This window comes from Culicoides brevitarsis, chromosome 1 (assembly GCF_036172545.1).
Source record: "Culicoides brevitarsis isolate CSIRO-B50_1 chromosome 1, AGI_CSIRO_Cbre_v1, whole genome shotgun sequence".
Taxonomy (NCBI): Eukaryota; Metazoa; Arthropoda; class Insecta; order Diptera; family Ceratopogonidae; genus Culicoides; species Culicoides brevitarsis.
In genome coordinates, this window is record NC_087085.1 from 4,945,549 (window position 1) to 4,969,715 (window position 24,167).

At 29.5% G+C, this 24,167-nt stretch overlaps 5 protein-coding genes across 8 annotated transcripts; 2 read left to right on the plus strand and 3 right to left on the minus strand.

The window, feature by feature from the left end:
• Nucleotides 1-4,635: 4,635 nt before the first annotated feature.
• On the minus strand, nt 4,636-6,541 carry LOC134838431 (methyltransferase-like protein 22). Its single transcript, XM_063853960.1, has 4 exons — nt 6,032-6,541; nt 5,860-5,970; nt 5,067-5,420; nt 4,636-5,011 (listed from the first exon to the last, which is right to left on the minus strand). Exons 1-4 carry the CDS (start codon nt 6,096-6,098, stop codon nt 4,677-4,679), a joined length of 867 nt encoding a protein of 288 aa, XP_063710030.1. The 5' UTR covers nt 6,099-6,541; the 3' UTR covers nt 4,636-4,676.
• A 1,348-nt stretch (nt 6,542-7,889) lies between these two features.
• On the plus strand, nt 7,890-11,422 carry LOC134837366 (inositol polyphosphate 5-phosphatase OCRL-like). The gene is made up of 4 exons (XM_063852740.1): nt 7,890-8,533; nt 8,968-9,503; nt 9,766-10,584; nt 11,247-11,422. Exons 1-4 carry the CDS (start codon nt 7,890-7,892, stop codon nt 11,420-11,422), a joined length of 2,175 nt encoding a protein of 724 aa, XP_063708810.1.
• Nucleotides 11,423-11,426: 4 nt separating this feature from the next.
• Nucleotides 11,427-16,196, minus strand: LOC134828160 (polycomb protein Su(z)12). Of its 4 annotated transcripts, XM_063841179.1 has the most exons (7): nt 16,025-16,196; nt 15,749-15,795; nt 14,198-15,687; nt 13,966-14,137; nt 12,482-12,989; nt 12,366-12,397; nt 11,873-11,969 (listed from the first exon to the last, which is right to left on the minus strand). In XM_063841179.1, the coding sequence occupies exons 1-6, from the start codon at nt 16,122-16,124 to the stop codon at nt 12,375-12,377; spliced, it is 2,340 nt and encodes a 779-aa protein (XP_063697249.1). In that variant the 5' UTR covers nt 16,125-16,196; the 3' UTR covers nt 11,873-11,969; nt 12,366-12,374. The 4 variants fall into 4 exon arrangements, with proteins under 4 accessions (XP_063697242.1, XP_063697232.1, XP_063697225.1 ...); XM_063841172.1 differs by lacking the exon at nt 12,366-12,397 and having other exon boundaries at nt 11,427-11,969; nt 12,689-12,989; XM_063841162.1 differs by lacking the exon at nt 12,366-12,397 and having other exon boundaries at nt 11,427-11,969; nt 12,683-12,989.
• A 693-nt stretch (nt 16,197-16,889) lies between these two features.
• LOC134836291 (succinate dehydrogenase assembly factor 2, mitochondrial-like) lies at nt 16,890-17,818 on the minus strand. Its single transcript, XM_063851505.1, has 2 exons — nt 17,666-17,818; nt 16,890-17,587 (listed from the first exon to the last, which is right to left on the minus strand). Exons 1-2 carry the CDS (start codon nt 17,693-17,695, stop codon nt 17,120-17,122), a joined length of 498 nt encoding a protein of 165 aa, XP_063707575.1. The 5' UTR covers nt 17,696-17,818; the 3' UTR covers nt 16,890-17,119.
• A 1,817-nt stretch (nt 17,819-19,635) lies between these two features.
• LOC134831394 (protein HIRA homolog) lies at nt 19,636-23,716 on the plus strand. The gene is made up of 3 exons (XM_063845117.1): nt 19,636-19,853; nt 19,912-21,262; nt 22,434-23,716. The coding sequence occupies exons 1-3, from the start codon at nt 19,731-19,733 to the stop codon at nt 23,633-23,635; spliced, it is 2,676 nt and encodes an 891-aa protein (XP_063701187.1). The 5' UTR covers nt 19,636-19,730; the 3' UTR covers nt 23,636-23,716.
• The last annotated feature ends 451 nt before the right edge of the window (nt 23,717-24,167 follow it).

Below are 24,167 nucleotides of genomic sequence, written 5' to 3' on the forward strand. Positions count from 1 at the left end.
TCTTTTCAGGCTTTTTTAGGCTTTAAAATATTTTTTTGTGTAATTTTTTCAAAAAAAAATAATTTTTTATGATATTAACGTAAAATTTTATTTTTTAGCAAATTTATTTCGTGTTTTGAGGAGAAAAATTCATTATTTTAAAATTTTTCATTTTTTTCAAGATAAAATAGCTACAAAGTCTAAATCATCAATTGATTTTGTTAACAACTAATATTTTTCGTCTAAAATCAAAAAATATATTTTTTTTTTTGAATTTATACAAAAAAATATTTCAAAGCCTAAAAAGCTTGAAAAGCCTAACACTGAAAGCCTGTATGAAATTATTTTTAAATTGCTTGTTTCATTACCTTTCCAACAAGCTATAATTTGTTAATGTGCATTGCGTAAAACCTAAAATATTTTATTTTTTTTCGGCTAACACTTAAGAAATAAAAAATTGTTTTTTAGTTTAGCCTTTTGTTATTTTTTTCAAAAATATTATTTATTTTTATTCTAAAAATAATTTTAATTTTTTAAAAAAATTATTTAAATTCATTATTTTAAAATTTTTCATTTTTTTTTTAATTTTTTCAAATAAATATATTGATTATATATTTAAAAAAAATATTTAACTTCATTATTTTAAAATCAAAAATATTTTTTAAAATTTCTTCAAAAATATTTTTTAGTTTTTATTATTATTTTTTCAAAAATATTATTTATTTTTATTCTAAAAATAATGTTAAATTTTTTTTTTTAAAAAAAATATTATTAAAATTATTTTAATTTTTTTTTAAATTAATTTTTTTTTTATTTTTTTTAAGAAAAAATAAAAAAAAATTAAAGAAAATATTTTTTAAAAATCTAATTTGTCTAAATAAAAAATCTTATTTAAAATTTTTTTTCATTTCAAATTTTATTATTTTTTTTTTTAATTTTTTAAAATTATTTTAGGACCCTCAACGCTGAAAAACGAATGTTAGAGCAAAATATCGAAGAAACAAAATCCTTTCTTGCTGCAAATATTGACGTTCCCTTTGCCAACATCGAAGGATTAGCCTATTTCGAAGCTCTTTTAGAAGAATTGCCCGAAGCTGATCCATTGCATGCCAAATTTTTGCATCTTCCTGTGCGCGAATGTCAATGGAAGGATTTCGTTTTAACGCTGGAAAGCCTTGAAATCTTCTTGATGGTTGTCGTGACAGACAAAATTGCCGCTACTGAGTTTTTGCGTCGCTTAACGTCGGAAGTTACCGTGAAAATAATTGCCTTTAAGGATTTTCAAAAGAGATTCCGCGATGATTTACCAATTTTACGACGAGCTCGTCATCCGGTAAGAAAATTTTATGAATTTTTATTAAGAAAAATTAAATTTTTATTATTTTTTTAGGAAGTAACAACGTTCGATGAACTAATTGAAAGCACTTCCATCAAACCTTTGATCAAAGATTTCTACCGCGACATGATTTTAGCATCTTCTGAGACGGAAATTGACGTTCGTAGCGTCAAACGAACCGTTTTCAAGGATGACGATACATTTGAAAGTCACACTGGAGTGCTTGGAGGAGGTCATTACTCGATTTCCATCAACGAGATACAGCAAAAAATAATCAAATATTTGGATAATTTGAAACTTTTGCGTTCCGTCAAAGCAAAAATCAAACAAATCGACCAAAAAATCTCAAAATCGATGGAAAAGTTATCAGATTTCATCTACAATAACTTCATACCGATCGATATGGAGCCCAAGTCTTTCGAAAATTACTTGGATTTAACGGAAATTGACTTGAAAAGTTTACGCGAGCAAAATATCGCGGAAACAAAAGTTGCTGCTTTAAAGGAATTGCTTACTTGGCTTAATAGAGAACCATTTTACGACACACTTGAGGACACTTACACACGAAAAACGGAGTTACATGAGCAAATTTCGAGTCTCGACATGGAATTTGAAAATTTGTTGCACGAAAAAACGCAAATTTATCAGAAATTGATTCGAAATATTTGTGATTTGCGGAAATTTGATGACGAATTAACGTTCAAATACGCCTTTGGACAACAAACACTTGTTGATATTGACAAAATTTACAACGAAATTGTGCGAGGCTCGATGGAAATGTTGTCAAGCACCGTTGAACAGTGCAAAATTCAGTTGAAACGTGAAATTGCGAAAGTTCAAGAGCAGTATGACGTCGAAAATGCTCGAGAAAATACCGCAAGTGCACTTTTGATGGACAAACAGAACAAACTTTCGCACATTATTGCCCAAATTTCTTCAATTGACAAGACCTTGGAGACTTTTGAGCCATCTGACGGTGCAACAAACCGCTCTAAAGTTCCTTTACTGCGAGAATTTCCGACTTATGAGACACAATTTGCTGAATTGACACGTCTTCAAGCGGAAATTCAAAAAAAATTCCCCGAATTCGTGACTCCGAATCAGCCAAAATCGATTTCGATCAAAACGGATTTGCATAAATGCGAAAATTACATGAATTCGGTGTCGAATTGGCCCACGGGTTTCTTGGAAGCGATTTTTGTGATGCAAACAAAAGTTACGGGACATGCCATCAGTTCGATCATGGCTTATGCAAGAACTCTCGGCGCCGTAATACTTCCTGACGGGGTTTCGCTCAAAGTTTGGCTGCAACTCGACGAGTCTCCCATCAATGCGACAGAAATTAAGGATTTTTCGTTTGTTCGTGAGCTGATTTGCGTTGTCTACGATCCAAAATCGCCCCGAAAGATCCACATTCCGAAGGAGATGATAATGTTATTGCTCATTCACAGCATTTGCGCGACATTTCAGGCTCCGTTTGTCATTTTGGACAACATTTTTGACTTTTTCGGCGAACGTTGGTGCCCAATGGTATCGGAAATATTGAAAATTTTGGGAGATAAGCAACAAATTATCCTCATAAAAGGCCAAAAAACTGTCGAAGACTTTGGAAAAGCTGTTCCCGATACGCGTTGTGATGTAAGAGTACTTCGGATCCCGATGCCTTCGTATGATGAAGCTGTAACATCCCACGTTGCTGAAGAAGAAGAGATCGATGAAGAGGAGTTGTACAAAGAGATCCAAAATTCTCTTACAAAATTGACCATCTTTCAAGACTAATTTTTTGTACCAATTTTTTTTGTATTCATCGTAAAGTATTTAAATTACTTTTTGTATTAAACTATTGAATTTTCACTAAAAAATTTTTTTTTTTCATTTTTCAGACATAAAAAGATAAATTTTGTTTGTAAAAATCTTATAAAATTAAACTCTTTTAATTTTACTTAAAATTTATAAGTTTTTGGATTAGCGAAAAGCGATTTTCAAATTTCAATTGTGAAGATTTTCATATTTTATTTAGAATATTAAAACTTGAAAATTTGAAAAATTTTTAAAAAGAATAACCTTTAAAACTTCAAAATTTGAAAAAAAAATTTAAACGTCAATTAAAATTTTGACAGTCAAAAAATTTGAAAATTACTTTTCGCTAATTCAAAATTATAATTTTAGATTAAACCTATTTCAATTTCAAAGTAAAAAGTTAATAATTATGCATTCTAAAGATAATTTCCATTAAAATCTACTCTATCTCTCATTTTTTTGGCATAGAAAGTTAAATTTTGCTTATAAAAAAAGCTTAAAATTTATAAATTTTTGAATTAGCGGAAAGCGATTTTCAAATTTCAACTGTGAACATTTTTATTTTTTTTTTAGATTTTTAAAACTTGAATAATTAAAAAAAAATAACCTTGAAAACTTGAAAATTTGTAAAAAAAACTTAAACGTCAATTCAAATTTTGACAGTTAAAAAATTTGAAAATCAATTTTCGCTAATTCAAACTTACAAATTTTTAGCTTCAATTTATTTTTCATATAATTTTGTGTTAACTTTTCAAAAATCTCTCAGTTGGCTGTGATTCGATGCAAAATCCATGCGTTTGTCAAAGATGTCTTTACCATTAGAAGTCACTCAAATTTCTTGTCAGAATCCAATTTCGACGAATCCGAAAGTTAATGAGCTCTTTGGCGTCTCATGCGATGAAAAAATAAATTCTCGAGAGCTGAAATCGATTGTGAAGAAGCCAAATCGACATCTGAAGAAGAGTATTTGGTCTGAGTACGTGAAGAATCAAACAGTGAAGCATGTCAAATTTAGCGCTCTGACAAAAGTTCGGTATGAAAATGAAGGAAATAATTTTCGGGAAACTTTGGAGGATTTAATGACGGAGGAATTTCAACAAGTAAGTCTTTTTTTAAAGTGACTGTGGTTATCAAAGATGTTTTTTTTATTAAAAAAAAATTTACCCGTTAGAGGGCGTTGTTAAAATTTTTTTAAATCAAAAATTTAAGATTTTCTTTGAAATCAAAACGAATTTTTTGAAAAACTAACTTGAAAATCTAAGTAATATTTTTGAGTTGTTGAATTTTTTTACCAAAAAATTATTTCGAAAATAAAAAAATTCTCACCGTAAGAGGGCGTTGTTAATCAAAGATCTTTTATACTTACATTCAAGTTCTTTTCCGTTGTTTTTTAACAAATTCTTTCTTTTTTCAGCAAAAGAACGCCAAATACCGTCATTTGGAGAGCATTTCGTACCAACAGATGTTGCGAATGTTAAAGCAACAACAATAAAAATTTCAATTTTACTTTTATTGTTCATCTTAATTCTCCTATAAACTACCACGAATCACAAAAAATCCTTCACGCATCCTGCCTTTCATGCCCTTTCCTCGTAGTTGGAAATATTTTCAGTAATACCAAGTCCTTGCATCTGTTGTACTCGAAAAATTGTGGAAAATTCAAAGGCACCGGTCGCATTTGGTATTTTGGCTTTCCGCCGTTGAAATGCCTCTCGAAAAGTTGTTCCATGCAAAACACGAAATACTCGTACATGGGAGCTTCGGGCATCGAATCGTTCTGCAGAAAGACAAAACGTTTCTCAAGCGCCACGTAAATTGCTTGAATATTCTCGTAACGTGTTAGGAGCTTCTCAACCGCACTCACAAAGGACTCCGTTAAATCGTTATCGTAAATAACTAAAAAAAAAATTTTTTTTTAAATTTAATTTTTTTTTTTAATCGAAAAAATTACCATCAGCAGCAAATACGAAATCTGCTCTTTTTATATCGTTCACAAGCGATGGAGACCATTCAGCATTAAAATCCAATTCTGTCACTTTTATGTTCCGCGATTTTAGTAATTTCATGTTTCGTGTGATATTTCCGTCAATTAACGTCAAAATTTGGCCGATATTGACATCGGTGCAAATAACTTCCTTTGAATATTTGGCAGCGATGATGCTTGTGAGACCAACTCCCGATCCGACTTCCAAAATTACTTTATCCTTGAAGATCGAACGGTTGTGAATGATGAAATCGGCGAGTAATAATGCGCCACGCCAAATTTGGAAGCCAACGTTATGGAGATCTGTCATGATTTTATGTTCTAAAATTTGAAAAATATATATATTTTTTAAAAATATTAAAAAAAAAAATTAAAAAAAAATTTGAATATTTAAAAAATATATTAAAAAAATATTTAAAAAAATTTTTAAAAATATTAAAAAAAAAATTAAAAAAAAAATTAAATATTTAAAAAAAACTTTAAAAAATAATTTAAAAAATAATTTAAAAAAATTAATTTAAAAAAAATTAAAATTTTAAAATTTTAAAAAATTAAAAAAAAAAATTTGAAAAAATTAAAAAATTTAAAAAAAATAAAAAAAAAACATTTTAAAAAATTTAAAAAATCTTTAAAAATATAAAAAAAAAAATTTTTAAAAAATTTAAAAAAATTTAAAAAAAAATTTTCAAAAAAAATTTAAAAAATATAAAAAAAAATATAAATTTGGGCAGGTGTCGTCGAAATTAAATTTTTTTTTTACCAATTTCGAGGGCTTTTGGTTGAAGTCGCTTAACTACAAGATCTCCATCGTCATCAACTTGAGTCTCATTGTCATCATCCGGTATTGAAAAATTAAATTTTGAGAGCATATCTAAAAGAAAAAAAATTTTTTTTTTGAAAAATTTAATTTAAACTTGAAAAAAATCACTCACTCCCATTTTCAACCAACTTCACACTCTGAAAATCCGTTTCCCGATAAATTTCACTTTGAACTTCCATTTTTTGCGGTCTCCCTTTGTTGACAGTCTTTTCGACACTAATTCTCTTGTGTTTTCAAATCGTGCCAAATATTATTGTGTTTTCACGGTCTCTCAGAAGAAAAAGACAATTTATTTTAAAAATAGGATTTCATTAACTTGTTTCTTCTAACACATCACAAATCGCTCGTCTAACAAATGTTTCGTCAACAAAAACTCGCGATTTATTATTTTTTTTATGTTAAAATGTTCAAATAATTAATTCCGTGGGCGCGACAAACCGCTGGACATAATGCACAATGAACGACTGACTTTGAATTAGATTTTTTTTTTGCAAAACTAAAAATAATTTAATGAGCGTAGAAAACGTTGGCAGGCAAAAAATTTTAATTTACGATTTTTGACAATTTTATTCTTTCATTAAAAATTAATTGAAGAATTTCTGGAATGCGGATTTATTTTATTTTTTTTTTAAAGAAATTTAATTCTGTGTTTTGAAGTTGTTGTCTAAACTATTTATTTTGTTTACATTTTTTTTACAGCTGACATGAGAGAGAGAAAAAGAGCATAACTCTCTCTCAAAAAAAAAAATGAGAGAGAAAAAAAATTTAAATTTAAAAAAAAATTAAATTATCCTTGAAGGATTGAAGGTTGTAACTGCAAAATTACGGAATTTGCGAAATCCAGCCAAGTCATTTGAAAAAATGCGAAAATTTATGATGAAAGTGTCTGATAAATGGATTTATTGCATGAGACGCCAAGTTGATGTGATTTATTTATAGGTAAGGCGAGTGAAAATTTTCACAACGAACTTATCTGTTAATGACACTTTTCATCAAAGAAGCAAAAATTCATGAACGAAAACGTTTTGGCCTACTTATGAAGCGACAACAAGTGTTTCAGATGAATATATGAGCAGCACGTGTCTAATTGGGTTTGAAAAAAAATTCGGTACAATGTCACGGGCGAAGAATTAACGAGAGGTTTGTATTGAAAATTTAATTTTATTTTTTTTAATTTTTTAAATTTTTTAAATTTTTTAATTTTTTTTTTTAATTTTTTTAATTTTTTTAATTTTTTTAATTTTTTTAATTTTTTTAATTTTTTTAATTTTTTTATTTTTTTTAAAATTTATTTTTTTTTTTTAATTTTTTTAATTTTTTTAATTCTTTTAATTTTTTTAATTTTTTTTAATTTTTTTAATTTTTTTAATTTTTTAATTTTTTTCAAATTTTTTTAATTTTTTAATTTTTTTTAATTTTTTTTAATTTTTTTTAATTTTTTATTTTTTTTTAGCAATGACAAAGATGCACAAAAAAAAATTACCAAAAATAATTCTACGTTTGTTCATGCTTTAAAATTTGGCGCCAATTTTAACTTATATTAATAAGTTATATATTAGCTATGGAGTGAAATTTATCGTAAATTCTTATTCATGCACCAAATTTGACGACTTAAAAGAAGAGAATCGCTTGATATGATGAACAAAATTACTCTCACTCGAAATTTGTTTATTATTTTCGCAGATGTTGTATATCAATTCAGTTCACAGATGTCTGAAAATGAATAAATCAAACAGATAACGAGACAAGACAAAAAAAATTCAAATGAGCAACAAGACGTCTCCATCACTCTCTGATAATTCACAGACATGAACGCGACATGAAATGTTTGTAAACATATAATTGCATCGAGTTTAATCTCCATTTGCATGTTACTCGGATGTGAGTCAATAAAACTTTACGATAAAATATGAAGTTTGTCACACGATTCAGTCTTCACTGTTTGTTCTTCGCGTTCAGTTCTGTTTCAAATGACTTCCAAGCCTGTTCCATTACCGCGTTTAAAAGCGCTTAACAAACCTTTCGTGTCTCGCATGTCAACGAGCGAAGAAGTTCGAAGTCGTCGAAAGGAATACACGAAAAAATGCGACTTTAAATTCTTCATAGCGACATGGAACGTTGGCAGTGTCGATCCGCAAGAAGTTTCATTGCGAGAATGGTTGAAAACTGTCGAAGACACGCCCGATTTTTACGTTATCGGGTTGCAAGAAGTTGATATGGATGCCGAGACGATCCTTTGGGGCGAAACCAAAGTCATCCAATCGTGGGTTGATCGAATTTCGGAAGCAATAAATGACACGGGGGACTATGAAGAGTTGCAAAGTGTGAGATTTGTCGGGATGCAGTTGACAGTAATGATAAAAAAGATGCTGAAAGGAGCAATTAGCGAATGTATGACAGCGATGGTAGCAAGAGGAGCCTTGAATGTGTACGGAAACAAAGGAGGAATTGGAATAAGTTTTTGTTTTAACGAAAATTTGTTTTGTTTCGTGAATTCACATTTTGCTGCCCATCAGCACGAATACGAGAAACGAAATGAGGATTTTCAGGAAATTACGAACAAAATGGTGTTTCTCGAGGAAGGATGTAAAACGCGACGGATCTTATCGCATGAGTAAGCACATTCTCCGATATCAGCATTTCATCGAAAAAAAAATTGGCATGAGATTTGTTGACGGTTTAGTTAGGCCTAAAGTAGTCAAAAAAGCCTAAATTTAAAATTCTGGAATGAGCTCTTGAGATTTTGGAAATTTTTCAGTGCGTTTGGGTATATTCAAGTACCTTTTTGATATACCCAATCACACTAAATTACATAGAAAAAATTTAGCTTATTCTAGAATTTTAAATTTAGGTTTTTTTTTGACTTCTTTAGGCCTTCTTAACTAACACAAAATTATCTCATGCCATTTTTTTCGATGAAATGCTGAAATCGGGCGATATGTGATGATATTTTGTTATTCAAATTTCGGCGCGAAATTTGAAAACAATATTTATAAAGCATGAACAAACGTTAAATTTTTAAAAATTTCCATGAAATGTCCTTTTCAGTCACATTTTCTGGCTCGGCGATCTCAATTATCGTGTCGAAGTGAAGGAATTTCCCGACGATAAATATCGTTACAAAGATTTTACGTCGCAAGATCAACTCGCAATCGCCCGACGTGACGGCAAAGCCTTTGTAGACTATCAGGAAGGTCAAATCCGCTTCAAGCCAACGTACAAATTCAAGGATAAAGTTAACTACGATAAAGCTCGTGTTCCCTCGTGGTGTGACAGGATATTATGGAAGAGCGATAAAGTGTTTCAGACACTTTACGATTCAATTCCTTCCGTTTGTTACAGCGATCATAAGCCGGTATTTGCGTATTTTTTAGTTTCATTGGATACGGCGGATCAGGAGCTACTGAAAAAGGTTGTTGGCGAAGTTTTACGCTCGAATGACAAACGAGAGAATGATTTGGTGCCTATGCTGAAAGTTCATCCAAAGGACATCAATTTTGGCGTTGTGAAAATTAACGATACAGTCGCTGCGACACTCGAATTGGTCAATACGGGATTTATTCCGGTTGTTTTTCAACTGAAAAGTAAGATTTCATTAAATTTTTTTTGAAAAAAAAAAAAAATTTTTTTTAATTTTTTTTTTTTAATTTTTTTTTTTAAAAATTTTTTTTAAAATTTTTTTTTTTTAATTTTTTTTTAATTTTTTTTTTTTTTTTTTTTTTTAAAATTTTTTTGTTAAAATTTTTTTTTAATTTTTTTTTAAAAATTTTTTTTTAATTTTTTTTGAAAAAATTTTTTTTTTAAATTTTTTTTGAAAAATTTTTTTTTCTTTACATTTTTTTTTAGATAAATCTAACGAAACAAAAGATTCCTTACCCACGTGGTTGACAGTTTCGCATCTCACGAACTGCATTCCGCCGGGACAGAGATTTCTTCTTACCTTCACCGCTAAAGTTGATCATTTGCTCGCCGATATTTTGATGAAAAAGTACAAAAATAATTTCGCCATTCGAAAAATTCCCGTGGATATTGTAATAATGCATGTCGTTCAAGGAAGCGATATTTTTCTGACGATTTATTTCGAACTTTTACCTTCGTGTTTCGGTGCAACGTTCGAACAAATGTGCAAAACTCCAAAACCTTTGGGAAAAGTTCGAATAAACGAGATGCAAGACATCGAAGAGGAACAAGTAACATTACGTCGCAATCTCATAATCAGCGGAATAACGCCCGAAATCCCAAATATCAACAGAAAAATTCCCATGGAAATTTTTCGTTTGGTTGATTTTTTGTATCGTCAACAACGGGACACGAGAAAACTCTTTTTGGTCAATAAAACGGAGAAAACTTCGGAATTTGATGACATTGGAATTAACATTGTAAGGGATTATTTGGATAATTGGGGCGTTGGATCGTTTCCGGGAAGTGTTAAAGCAGCATTTGGAACGTTACTGAAGATTTTGGAAATGTCGCCGACGCCTTTGCTTCCGATAAGTGATCGGGATATTACAACTGTTATTACCGCAAATCGATATGATTTGGCACAAGAACTGATAATGCAGAAAGTTTGTCCTTTGAATCGACGAATCTTTTTGTATTTGTGTCTTTTTGTTCAAGAAATGCGAAATGGATTGCCTAATGATAAATCGACAGACTTGAATATTGGTAAGAATTTTTTTTTTAGACGAAAGTAATGAGCGAAAATGTTTCAATTTTAATTATTTTTCGATATTTTCATTAATTTTTAATAATTCAAAAAAACAAAAAAATTAAATTTTTTTTAGTTAATTTTTTCTTTTAATTTTTTTTTTAATTTAATTTTTTTAATGAAAAAATTTTAAATAATTTTTTAGAATTAATTTATTTTTTTTAAATTCAATATTTTTTTTAATTTTTTTTTATTGGAGAAAAAAGAGAAATTTTAAATTTGTAAAAAAAATTTTTATTTTTTTTTTGAAATTTCATCTTTTTTAATTTAAATTAATGACAAAAATTTTTTCATTTATTTTTCAAAAAAAAAAAAAATTAAAATTAATTTAAAAAAAATTATAGCTTCAAATCACTTAAAAAAATTCAAAATTTATTTTTTTAAATTTTTTATTATAATTTTTTTAAAATTTTAAATCCATATTTAATTAAATGAAATTTTTTGAAAATAAAATATGAAAAAAAATTAAAGAAAAAATTAAATTCCATCATCGAATTATTTTTTTTATTATTTATTTTTTTTAAAAATTATTTGAAACATTTTCGCTCATTGCATAAATTTGAAGTAAAGAAAAAAACTGAATTCTATTCAAAATATTTATTTATTTCTTTGTACACAGCTCTAATTTTCGCTCGCGTCATGATTCGCGATGAAAATCAAACGGGAGCTTTGGTTACAGCAAATGCTCTCACGTATAACCTGAGTTTCCTCGAGAGAAAACGGAAATTTTTGTTGCAATTCTTCACGACTCCGACACCCATGTGTTGGGTCCAAAAAGAATTGTTCAAACCGTGAGTCTCTAAACGTTCTAAAAATATGGTGTATACAATAATTTTTTATTTTGTAAAATTAAAGAAATAAAAAAAAATGGTTAACTAATTATTTTTTATGGTTACAAAAATATATAATACTTGATAAGAAAAAAAAAATTAACTAAACTTTTGATTGCAAGTGCCTGTAAATAAAACAAAAAAAAGTCATAAAGTCTAAAAAAGCAATCAACCGAGAGAAAAGTCTAAAAACGTCTGCGACAACACAAAATATTTACAGAAAAATTAAATTTCTCGTCAAATTCGTTACTTTCCCGCGGATTTGCGAGTCTTTATCGAGGCTCCGTTGCCCACGTTTGTGTTCGTCAGCGATTTGCGTGTCAACACAATCTTTGGAAATGCATTTTTGGGGAGTAAATCTGTCAAATCTGTCGATTCTTTAGCGGATGAGTGTTGGCGACATGCCGAACGACGTCTCGAATTGAGGAATTTTTTGTGAATATCTGTGACTTTTGCTCTGCTTGTCGTCCTTTGAATTGCGCCAGCACTTCGACGACGAATTACGCGGGAAACTGAAAAAAAAATATTTTTTTTAATTAAATTTTTAAAAAATATTAATTTTTTTAAAATCAAAAATTTCTTTTGCGATTTTCAAGTTTTAAAATATTTTTTTTAATTTTAATTTTTTTTTTTCAATTTTTTTAATTTTTTTTTTTTTTTATTTTAATATTTTAAAATTTGTTTCAAAATTAAAAAAAAAAATAAATTTTTATTTAAATTTTTTTTAAAAATTAAAAAAATTTTTTTAATTTTTTAAAATTTTTCTTAATTTTTTTTAATTTTTTAAAATGACTTTTGATAAAATTTTTGATTTCATGTCAAAATGTGCGAAAAACATTCAAATGGATGGATGATCAATGATTTGGATGAGAAAACGAACAAAATGTACAAAAATCTTGTTTTTATACCATTTTTTGCTACCAACACCATTTGAAAATGTCTTTTCAAGCCGAAAAAGTAGATAAAAATTAGAAAAAAAAATCGTTGTCAAAATCCGATTTATGTTAAAAAGCGTGAATTTTACCTCCTTCTTCTTCTTCTTTTTCGTCTTCATCTACAATTTTGCGTTTCTTTGCGCCTCGCTGCCCGTTAGTTACGTTGCCCGTGCTATTTCGCGTGTTAGCGGCGGATGATTTGGTGTTAGTTGCGTTTTTATTATTAGCATTTGATGCATTTTTGTTAGTAGAAGTACTTGATTTGCTATCTCTAAGTGAATTCGGAGTACCGTTACTTTTGCTGTTGGGCGTTGCAGGAGCGACAGGTGTGACCGTTGTGGTTGTCTTTACTGTGGCAGTGACATTTTTGGTGCTGGATGGCGTTGAGGTTATCGCTCGCACGAAATCTGTGGCAGTTACGATGAGTTTTTTGTCCTCAAGTTCTTTTTTCTCCGCTTGTTCCTTTTCCTTCTTCTTTTGTTCCTCGGCTAATTTTTGCTGATGCTTGATTATTCCCGTTGTTTTCCAGTATTCGGCTTGTTCCTCGTTGCGTTTCGTCATTTGGGTACGTGCTTCCTCTTGTTCGTTCAAAATTCGCTGTGAAATGAAAGAAAATTGACTTGAATTAATGAAAAATCGATTTTTGAATTTTTAACGGAAAATTTTTTGAATTGACATTTATAAAATTTGCTAAAAAAAAAATTTTTTTCAAGAATTAAGAGAAAAATTTAAAAAAATTAACTTTTGTGTGTTAATTTTTAAATTTTTGACAAAAAAAATTTAAATTTTTAATGAGAAAATAATTTTTAAAATTTTAAAGGAAAATTTTTTGAATTGATATTTATAAAAAAAATTTGCAAAAAAATAAAAAAAAAAATTAAAATTTGTCAAAAATTATAAGAAAAAAATTTAAAAAATAAAATTTTTAATATTAATTTTTGTCAAAAAAAATTAAAATAAAAAATAAAATAAATTTTTAATGAGAAAATAATTCTCAAATTTTTAACGGAAAATTTTTTGAATTGACATTTAAAAAATTTTGTAAAAAAATCAAAAAAAAAACAATTTAATTTTATTCAAAAATTATGAGAAAAAAAATTAAAAAATTAAATTTTAAATTTTTGATAAAAAAAATAAATTTTTAATGAAAAACTGATTTTTAAATTTTTAACGGATTTTTTTTTCGAATTGACATTTATAAATAAAATTTTGCAAAAAAATAAAAAATAAAATAAATTTTTGTCAAGAATTTCGAGAAAAAAAAATTAAAAAATTAAATTTTCTAAGTTAATTTTCAAATTTTTGACAAAAATATTCAAATTTTGAACAAAAAATAAATATAATAATATAATTTTTAATGAGAAAGTAATTTTTAAATTTTTTAATTAAAATTTTTTGAATTGATATTTACGAGTTTTTAATTTAAAATTTGTCAGAAATTCATCAAAATATGAATAAAAAGAATTTTTTTCTTATTAGTTGAAAACTTTAGATAAAAATTACTATAAAAATTTCAAATTTCGATCAAAAAAATAGTCGATAAATGAAATTTTCTCAAAAATTTTATACAAACCTGAATCTTTTGCACTGCAGTATACATATTTTCGGGCGAAATCAGTCCAAAGTCAAACAAAGAACTCAAATGAAGAATAAAATTTCGATAGAGATTCCGCTCGAGTAAATCTTTTCCATGTTCGTCAACAAACATCTCACATGCTAATGCTATTTGACAGTCTCCAACAAAGCTAAAACAATTTTTTTTTCATTTTTCTCAAATTTTTCACAAAAAAAAAAAATTTTCTCACCCATATTTCATGATATGCAAATTCCACAGCTTCATTATCTCTTTTTCTCCCTCATTGACATCCGTAAATTCGTCAATCATCTGCGTCGTTTTATGTTTCAACCAATTCGGGTCCGATTCTCCCTCCGAATCGATGTCTAATTCCTTCGGCAACACCGGCAAACAAGTCATCGTGTGATGATAAAGTCGATTATGACCCGAAATATAAGGTCGTTGAGATTCGAATTCGTTCTCATCCATTTCCAAGAACTCACTTAAGCTCGGTTTCGGGCGTCTTGGGCGACAAACGAGGATATTAGTCACTGACGAGCGTCTTATTGGTCCTGCATTACGTGAAAATCCGCCCGAAGTGAGCAAATCATGCGGAGATCCCGTATAAGAGGCGTCATAGGTGTCGTCAACAGCAACATCGATTCGCGTGCCATCCGGAATTGGGACGTAGGTGAATGCAAAACGTGGATGACAGAGTTTCAAGTGTTTCAGCAGGGCGTATAAATTGATGCAATTCAAGCAACACCACGGGCAGCGATAATCCGAGCGAATATCTTCGGTTTGTTGACGCGAATTGTTGTTGTAGACAAAATGGTAGAAAATTCGAACTTTTTTGTCGGCATCTTCCGTTTCAGTTTTCGAAATTTCCATGCCATTGTTGTTATTTTTGAAGTTTGCATCGCATCCGTTCGGTTGATTTTCCTTATTTGCGTCTTGCGAACATGCCGTGATGGGCAAAGGACGTTCAACGAGTCCCGCAACACCCTCTTTGGTCCATTGCAGATGAAATTTGAGTGTTGGTTCCTTGTTAAACACCTCATCGTACTTGAAATCTTCGCCCTCGATGAACCCATACTCGAACGTTTCCCATACCAAGCCCGTGAGTTTCTTCGGCGAGAATTTATAATTCAAATTTGTCACGTCCTGCACCGTCAAATCGTATTCCCCGTCCTCCAAGAGACATCGCACCTTGTCTGTGACAAAAAGTTCAACGCTGTAAGCCTTATAACCCATTTTCATCTTTTTCACGTCGTCCATGCCATTCGTCAAAAACGCCTCCGGGCAATGTTCGATCTTGAAAATGAGCGTATGAGTCGCCGGCGAGGGACTATTTGTGTCAAATTGTTCGACGGGGATGCTAATTGCGGGAATTTTGCTTCGATCAACGCCAATTTCACTCGGATTTACAGCGACAACGACAGATCCGATCGTTGTTTGAACCGCCGCTGATGTTTCCTTCCTTTTATTGTGAGCATTTTTTACGAGAATTACTTCGACTTTTACGTGTCCCGGATTTTGCTGCATTTCTTCGATCTCCTTGATGTAAAATCCCGTAAAAAGCAACGAAAGATACTTGTTTGGTAGTGCAAGTCCGTTTATTTTTCGCTCTTTCGCTTCTACAGTGCCTAAAATGCTGTCAATTTTAAAGTCTTTTCGTTTTTTGTGGGTACGAGACATCAAACTTTTCATATAAGTCAGGTTTCTGTTGAGAAAAATCGGCTAAAAATAAAAAAAAAATAAATTTAAAAAAAATTCTTGAAAAAATTTTAAAATTTCTTACCAATATCATATTTCTCGTTCTCAAATATCGATAAATTTGTGTAGGCTCTGAAAAAATAACAAAAATTTTAGTTTCCATCCGCCATTGAGACACAAACAAACAGGAAACGAAACCCAAACAAAGGTCAAAACGCAAATTTTTACCAAAAATCGTCATGAAATCATGGAAAATCTTGAATTTTGTTGAATTCTTTGCGAAAAATTGGCTTCCGAGAACGAATTCCGTGCAAATAGCTTGTGTTTGTATCGCTCATTGTCTTTGTCTGGCTCAACTTACTTTCGAACGCTTGCATAAATATCTCGTTATCCGTTTGTACGCCATTCGGTTTTTGTTTTGTTGTTGTGTCTCCGGCGTCGTTCTTCCTTTTTGGCGGCATTTTTGCAGGTTTTTTTGGTTTTTTAGCCACAAATTTCACGAAAATTTAGACTTAATTGCTCGATTGTTTTGGGAGACCGCGAATCGCAAGTGACGAGTAACTTGGATTTCGCCGCACACTAATTTTTTGGATTTCGAAAAGTTACGAACCTCACTTAACAGTTAGTTGAATTAGCGTGAATGTTATCAATTTCATTCGTCTCAATTCAAATTGATCGTTGGATTTTTATTCAGCAGAGGAAAATTAAAGAAAATAAAGGAAAATTGGCTCAACTATGAATTCGTTCTATTTACACTTAATAATTAGCTCTACAATGATGCAATTTTTAATTCTAAAAGTAGTTTGGAAAATCCATAAAAAAAATTTTAAGAATCAAATATATATGAAAATTTGGAATAATTTTTGATAAAATTTCAAATTTTTAAGCAGATTTTAATAAAGTTTTAAAAAATTAAGATTTTAATTAAAATTTTTATCTTCTGAATAAGAAATAAAATTCAAATTATAAATTCAGCTAAAAAATTCAAAATAAATTCAATTCAAAATTCAAGCTAAATTCAAAACTTTGCTGAATTAAAAAATTTGTTGAATTTGATAAAATTTTTCATGAATTCAAAAATTTCTGAATTTTCAAAAAAATTGAAATTAAAAAAATTTTTTAAAATTTTATTTAAAAAATTTGCTGAAAAAAATTTTTTTTTCATAAAATTTAAAATTTTTAAAAGAATTTTTCAATAAAATTTTCGAATTTTTGAAATTCAATTTAAAGAAAATCAAATTTCAGAAAATTTGCTGAATACTAAAATTTGCTGAATACATAAATCTGCTGAATTTGAAATTTTTTCAAAAATGTTCAAATTTTTCATAATTTTTAACTCTTAAAATAATTTTATGAACTTTCCCGTTAAGAAAATGAATGAAATTCGTCATTTTCGACTCTCAAAATCGACAAAACCGAAATTTTCATTCATTTCCTCGAACAAATTTGTGTCCTTTTAGGCACTCGCTTTTCCTTCATGGAGGTCGGGTTGTCGAATTCGTTCTTCCTTATCTTTATTGGCGACGTGCTGTTGCAACATCACCATTATTTCGTTGTCGTATTGCGGCGGAACTTGCTTCACTTTGGTCGCCCAATAGAAGATGTCCCAATCGTTCGTCGGTAAGTTGATCAATTTATCGTAGAGCGCTACTTGCTCGGCGTTGAAACTTTCCAAATGTTTCGCAGCGAACGTACTCAACAACAAGCCATTCTCCAACATTCCCCGTTTGCGTGATTGGTACAAGAGACGTTGTCGCCGCAAATTCAGGGGTTCATTTTGCTTATCTTTGTATTCGGGAATCGGGAGCGAATGATCTTCCATGTCAACCATGGGCGTTGGATGTTCGCCTTCGTGCGGGCCATTTAGCGAATTTGTGCCAGACAAGGAGCGCGCGGCAATAAATTGTGCGCAAATACGATGCACCTAAAAATAGCAAAAAAAAAATTAGATAAATGGATGCTCATGCGATGCATTTGGAAAAAGTGCATTTTCGATACTTGCCTGATTGCGAACCAAGTTTACGTTTTGCATTGTGTGTTAGTTGTGACGGAAAAAGTCTTTAGAAAGTATAATCAAACAATATTTTGGCCAATTTTAAGTAATTTTTGAGACTCGAAAAATTTTCTGAGGGTAAATAACAGTAACTTTCGGAATAAAAACTCAAATTATCACTTTCATTCGTCTCAAGAAGATGCGGGAAAATACAATTTTACATTAATTTACTCACAATATTTCGCAAATAATTTAAAAATTTTTTAGAAATCCTCTAAATTTTGATATTCAGTCTTAAAAAATCTTCGATGTTATAAAATTATATATTTATATATAAAATTATAAATTATATATATTAAACTATATATTTACAAAAAAAAAAAAAAATTAAAAAATAAAAAATTTGCAAAAAATATATATTTTATGAATTGAAAATTGTTAAAAAATATTTGAAAAAAAAATTTACAAATTTTCTGACCATATTTAAAAAATTACTAAGCTTTTTTAGTGCATTTCAAAAATTTTTGTGATCTTGTGAACTTAAATTTGTAAAATTGTGATTTTGTTCAGATCACAAACTTTAAATGGCTGTAGCGTCAAAATTAGAGGAGGATTTCTTTTTTAAAATAATTTTTGCATCATTAATTAATTTTCTTTTTAAGTTTTTATCATAATTTTAACTTTAAATTGTTTTTGAAAAAATAAAAAAAAATAACTTTTATAAATCCTAATTAAAAAAAATGAATTTCGTAGATACCTACATATTTTTGCTCGATAGTTTATTTTCCTATAATTTTTTTCCTACAATTTTTACTTTAATTTTTTTTTTTTTTTGAAAAAAAATCTTAAAATTTGACTTCTTCAATAAATTTATAAATTTTATTTGCGACGCAGACTTCGGGGATAGAGTAAAATGCTGCACGCATTTACGGCGAATCCACGGAATGGAATTTACCTTCGTAGGAAGGAGAGGAAGAGAATGCATTGTCACGAAATACTAAATAAATTTTTGAAAAAAAATATTTGATTTTTATTTTATTATTATTTGTTAAAATATTTGTTCACTTTTCAAATATTTTTCACTTTAATTATTTTTTTTTTCAATTTCTAACCTCTTTTCTAATTTCGTTTTGATTTTCTTATTTTTCTTAAACAATAAATAATTACACTAATAATCCACAATAGCCTCCGAATCATCCTGCATAAAAGTATTGCTGCTCATAAATTAAGCTCTCAAATGTTTTCCTGAAACGAGAAAAAAAAATTCATCAAAAGTTTTTTTCCAAAAATTTATTAAAAAATAAACTTAACCTACGCTTCATTTGCACACGATGCTTTAAGTGTATGCCTCAAACTGCTTCAAGTCACAATTTTCCATGATAAAGATGTTTTTGATTCCAAATTTAACAATTTTACTATAAATTAATTTTTGTTTACAAACAAAACGTTTTAGTACGTAATGCAACTGTTGAAACACCATTTTAGAAACAGTATATTTTTGAGTGAACCTTTTCATCAGCATTCGCAATATATATTATGTGTTCCTACCTCCTCTAATTTTGACGCTACAGCCATTTAAAGTTTATGATCTGCACAAATTTACAAATCCACAGATCACAAATTCAAGTTCACAAGATCACAAAAATTTTGTAAAATGTACTAAAAAAAACTCAAAAATTTTTTAAATATGATCAGAAAATTTTTTCCAAATATTTTTTAAGAATTTTCTATTCATAAAATAATTTTTTTTTAGTAATTTTTTTTATTTTTTGTTGTACATTTAATAACTTTGAGATGTTTAAAATTATTTTTTTTATGATTTTTTAAATTTAATATTAAAATTCTGCAAAATTTAAAAAACAAAAAAAATTATGAGAAACCCTGTGATGTTTTTACGTAAAATCACATTTTCCCGCAACTCTAAGTACTGTTTTCCTTTGAAAAAAAGATGCAAAAATTTTAGTAAACAAACCGGGCAAAATTGTTTACCTCCTCAAATTTAGTGAATTTAATGTAGAAATAGCACGAAAAATTAACAGAAAATAGTTTTATCGCACAGTAAAACTCTCGAAAAATGAAAATTTTGATACCGGAATGGGTTCATCACGACGAAAAGCCCATATTTAGCATCGATATCCATCCACATGGGAATAAATTTGCAATTGGCGGATTAGGAGCAGATGCAGGACGTGTTACAGTACGTTTTTTTCATAAAAATTCAATGAAAAAACCTCAAAAATTTAATTTTTTTATAGATTTGGAACCTTTCACCCGTTTTAAACAATGATTCAGACAAAGAATCTTCCGTTCCAAAGTTGCTCTGTCAAATGGACAATCATCTTTCTTGCGTAAATTGCGTTCGTTGGAGCTACAATGGCGAATATTTGGCAACGGGAAGCGACGACAAGCTCGTTATGATTTGGCGAAAGACTGCGACGAAATCAGGAGCTTTCGGAACGGGCGGCATGAAGCAAAATGTGGAAAATTGGCGTTGTATGCATACTTTGCGAGGGCACAGCGGCGATGTTTTGGATTTAGCTTGGTCTCCGCAAGATCGATGGCTCGCCACAAGTAGCGTCGACAATTCCATCATCGTTTGGGATGCCTTGAATTTTCCCACGATGATCGCAATTCTCAAAGGACACACGGGTCTCGTGAAAGGCGTCACTTGGGATCCCGTGGGAAAGTTTCTCGCATCGCAAAGTGACGACAAAACGGTGCGAATTTGGAAAACTACCGACTGGACTTGTCAATCTTCGATTACAGACCCGTTCGAGGAATGCGGAGGCACGACACACGTTTTACGTCTTGCTTGGTCTCCCGACGGGCAATATTTGGTATCAGCTCATGCGATGAACAACGGGGTCCCGACAGCACAAATTATCGAACGCGAAGGCTGGAAATGCGACAAAGACTTTGTTGGACATCGGAAGGCAATTACGTGCGTTCGTTTCAATTCGGCGATCTTAAATCGTGAAATCGCCGGTGTCAGTAAACCCCAAAAGTATTGCTGCCTTGCGATGGGAAGTCGTGACAAGAGTTTGTCAATTTGGTCAACGAACATGAACAGACCAACGATTGTGCTTGATGACGTTTTTCAAGATTCCGTGCTCGATATTGCGTGGAGCAGCAACGGATATTTGCTCATGGCATGTTCGAGCGATGGCACAGTTGCTTGCATTCAATTTGAAAAGAACGAACTTGGCACGCCGCTGACGATCGAGGAGAAAAATGAACTTTATCAGAGGATTTATGGCAAAGATATTAATTTGGATTTCAATCAAGCGAAGGATATAATTTTGGAAAATTCGGAAATGCTCTCGACAAGTAGCAAAGAAAGTTTGCTCGTTCCTTCCTTCAGTTCGAATCAAAAAAGGCCCGAACCAACTCCGATAGCGACGAGCAAAACTCCATTTGCGGCATCTACATTGCAGCAACAAACGACGCAAAGTCCGCAGAAGAGAATAAATACGCAGCTTGAAACACGAACAGTTGATGGAAAACGTCGAATTACGCCAAGATTCATTCCCGTAACTGACGAACCATTGGATACGGCTTCGGAGAAATCTGCCGTTTTGATTTCGTCGCAGGAACAAACAACTTTAGGTAAGATGAATTTTAATTTTATTGAAAAAAAAATTTTTTTCGAAGAATTTTTTCCTTAAAAAATTTTAATTTTTAAAAATTTTTAACTTTTAAATATTTTTTTTAATTTAAATTCAAAAATATTTTTGAAGAAAAAAAAAATAATTTTTTTATAAAACTTTTGCTTTGATTTTTTTTAATTTAAAAATTTGACTTTTTCAATAAATTTAGAAAATTTTTTTGAATCTTTGAAATTTTCTTTTAAAATTTTTTCAATTTTTTTTTTAATAATTTAAAAAATCTTTTGAAACTTGAATTTAAAAAAAAAAATAAATAATATTTAGGCAACTAATTTTTTAAATTTTTTTTTCTTTTAAAAGAGTTTTTTGAAAAAAAAAAAAATTAAACGCATTTTTGCTTTCTATAATTTTATTTTTTTTCTAAAATTTTTATTTTATTTTTTTTTATCTGAAAATTTGATTTTTTCATTAAATAAAAATAATTTTTTTAAAAATCTTTTTTAATGAAAATTTATTTTAAATTTTTTTAAATTTTTTTTTAATTTTGGATTTTTAAATTGAAATTTTAATTCTTTTTATTTTTTTTTAAATTGATATACAAATTTAATTAAAAAATTCTTAAAATTTAGTATTAAATAAAAATTAAAATTTGTTTTTTTTTTAGTTTTTAAATAATTTTTCTTTTATTAAACATTTTTTATTACTATATTTTTTTGAAAATTTTATTTTTTTTCGAATTTTTTAATTTTTTTTGAAAATATTTACTTTTTTTCGAAAATCTTTAATAAGATTTTTTTGAAATTCATTTAATTCTTCTAAAAATTTTACTTTTTGAAATTCTTCTAAAAATTTTACTTTAATTTTTTTAGAAAACATCTCAAAATTTAAAATTTTCAAGAAATTCAGAAAATTTAATTTAAAGAAAATTTTAAATTAAATTAAATTTTAAAAATTATTTTTAATTTAAATTAAATTTTTTTTTTTTTTCTTAAATTTTTTTAAATTTTATTTTTAATTTTTTTTTATTTTAAATTTTTCTTCTGAAATTTTGGTTCAAAAATTATTTAAAAAAAATTTTTTTTTTTTTAAATTTGGTTTTTAATAATTTAATTTAAAAAATTAATTTTAATTCAGTTTAAAAAAACTAAAAATTATTTTTTTCTTAATTTCAGTAAAATCAGACTCAATTACCTCAAGCAGTTCTGTCAATCCAATCAGTATCAACGACTCAGCATCCGAAAAGGAAAGCGCTTTCGTCACCGCAGATCAAATCCGTCTCGATGCACGAATAAAAAAGATCATTCCTCCCACGAAACCCATAAATTTGGATGCCAAATACAACATGGAAGAATCAAATGGCGAAAAGAAGGCAACAAACGCTCCAATTCCGCTTCACATGCATCGTCCTGACGCCGGAAATCCAAAACCTTTCACGGGATCTCTCTTCAAAGTTGTCGGAAACTTGCGAATTACCGTCGTTAACGAGACAAATCAGACCTTAATTGGCCCTTTAACTCGTGTGACTTGCACAATGGCGGAGAAAAAAATTTGGGAACTGCACATCGACTCACCGATTGTCATTTTTAATTGTTGTTCGCGTTTCATTATGACTTGTAGTAATGATGGGACTCTCCGTTTTATCGAAACGCAGTCTGGAATGTTACTTTTGCCGGTAATTACGCTCGCAACGCCCGTTGTTCTGTGCTCGATCAGTGCAAATCTCGCAAATGCGGCGATTTTGACGAAAAATTGCGAATTACGGATCTGGAATATCGAGAAAAAATGCAAAGTTCAGAGCATGGATTGTTCCGACGTTATTTCTAAAGGTGCGGCAAATGCACTTTTCGTGAATGATCATGGAGATCCGTTCATAACACTTTGCGATGGCGCTTCGTATTCATTCTCGAAAGATTTGGATTGTTGGTTGAAACTCTCGTCGGCGGATCTCATGTCAAAAATTTTCCTCTCACGTCACATCGGGTCGAATTTCACGCGAAACATGAAACAATGCCCGCTCACGACAATCCAATCGTTCGGCAAAGGCTTCAACGTGAAGACAAACGCCTTGGATATGATTCCCGATCAATGGCCTCACACGATGGAGCTACTTTTCCTCGAAAATCAGATCAAATTGTGCGAAACACTGACATCGAGTGACGAAATTCGCTTTTGGTATGCGGCATTGGGCACGAAATTAGCAACGCATGGCACGGAACAGAGGATTCGAAAAGTGCTCGATGGACTGTTGAATAATCACATGTGCGGCAAAGGCGACAAGAATTCCAAAATTTATCTCGAAATTCTGCTGGATAAGATGAAGAAAGAGTCGAAATGGCAACGACTGTTTATGGAGTACAATGAACAAATTTGTTGAGTGCGGGCAAAGTGATTCGTTAGTTGTTAAGCGTTTTTTTTTCTGGATGTACTTCTGAAATGAAGATGAATAAATTATTGAAAATTAAAAAAAAAATAATTTTAGACATTTTTTTGAAAAATTTATTTTGTGGCAGTTTTAAGTTGCAAAATGATTAAAAATGATAAATTAGAGCCTTCTGACAAATTTTGATGAATTTGGATTAAGATTTGACAAAAATTGCTTTGACACAGTTTTTGACATAGTTTTTCTCTTGATTTAGTTTTCAAAATAAAACTATGTCAAAGAAAAAATTTTTTTTCAGTTTCAATTTTTTGGCAGTTTTGAGTTGCAAAATGATTAAAAATGATAAATTAGAGCCTTCTGACAAATTTTTATGCATTTGGAGCAAGATTTGACAAAAATTGCTTTGACATAGTTTTTGATTTAATTTTTCTCTTGATTTAGTTTTCAAAATAAAACTATGTCAAAGAAAAAATTTTTTTTCAGTTTCAATTTTTTGGCAGTTTTGAGTTGCAAAATGATTAAAAAT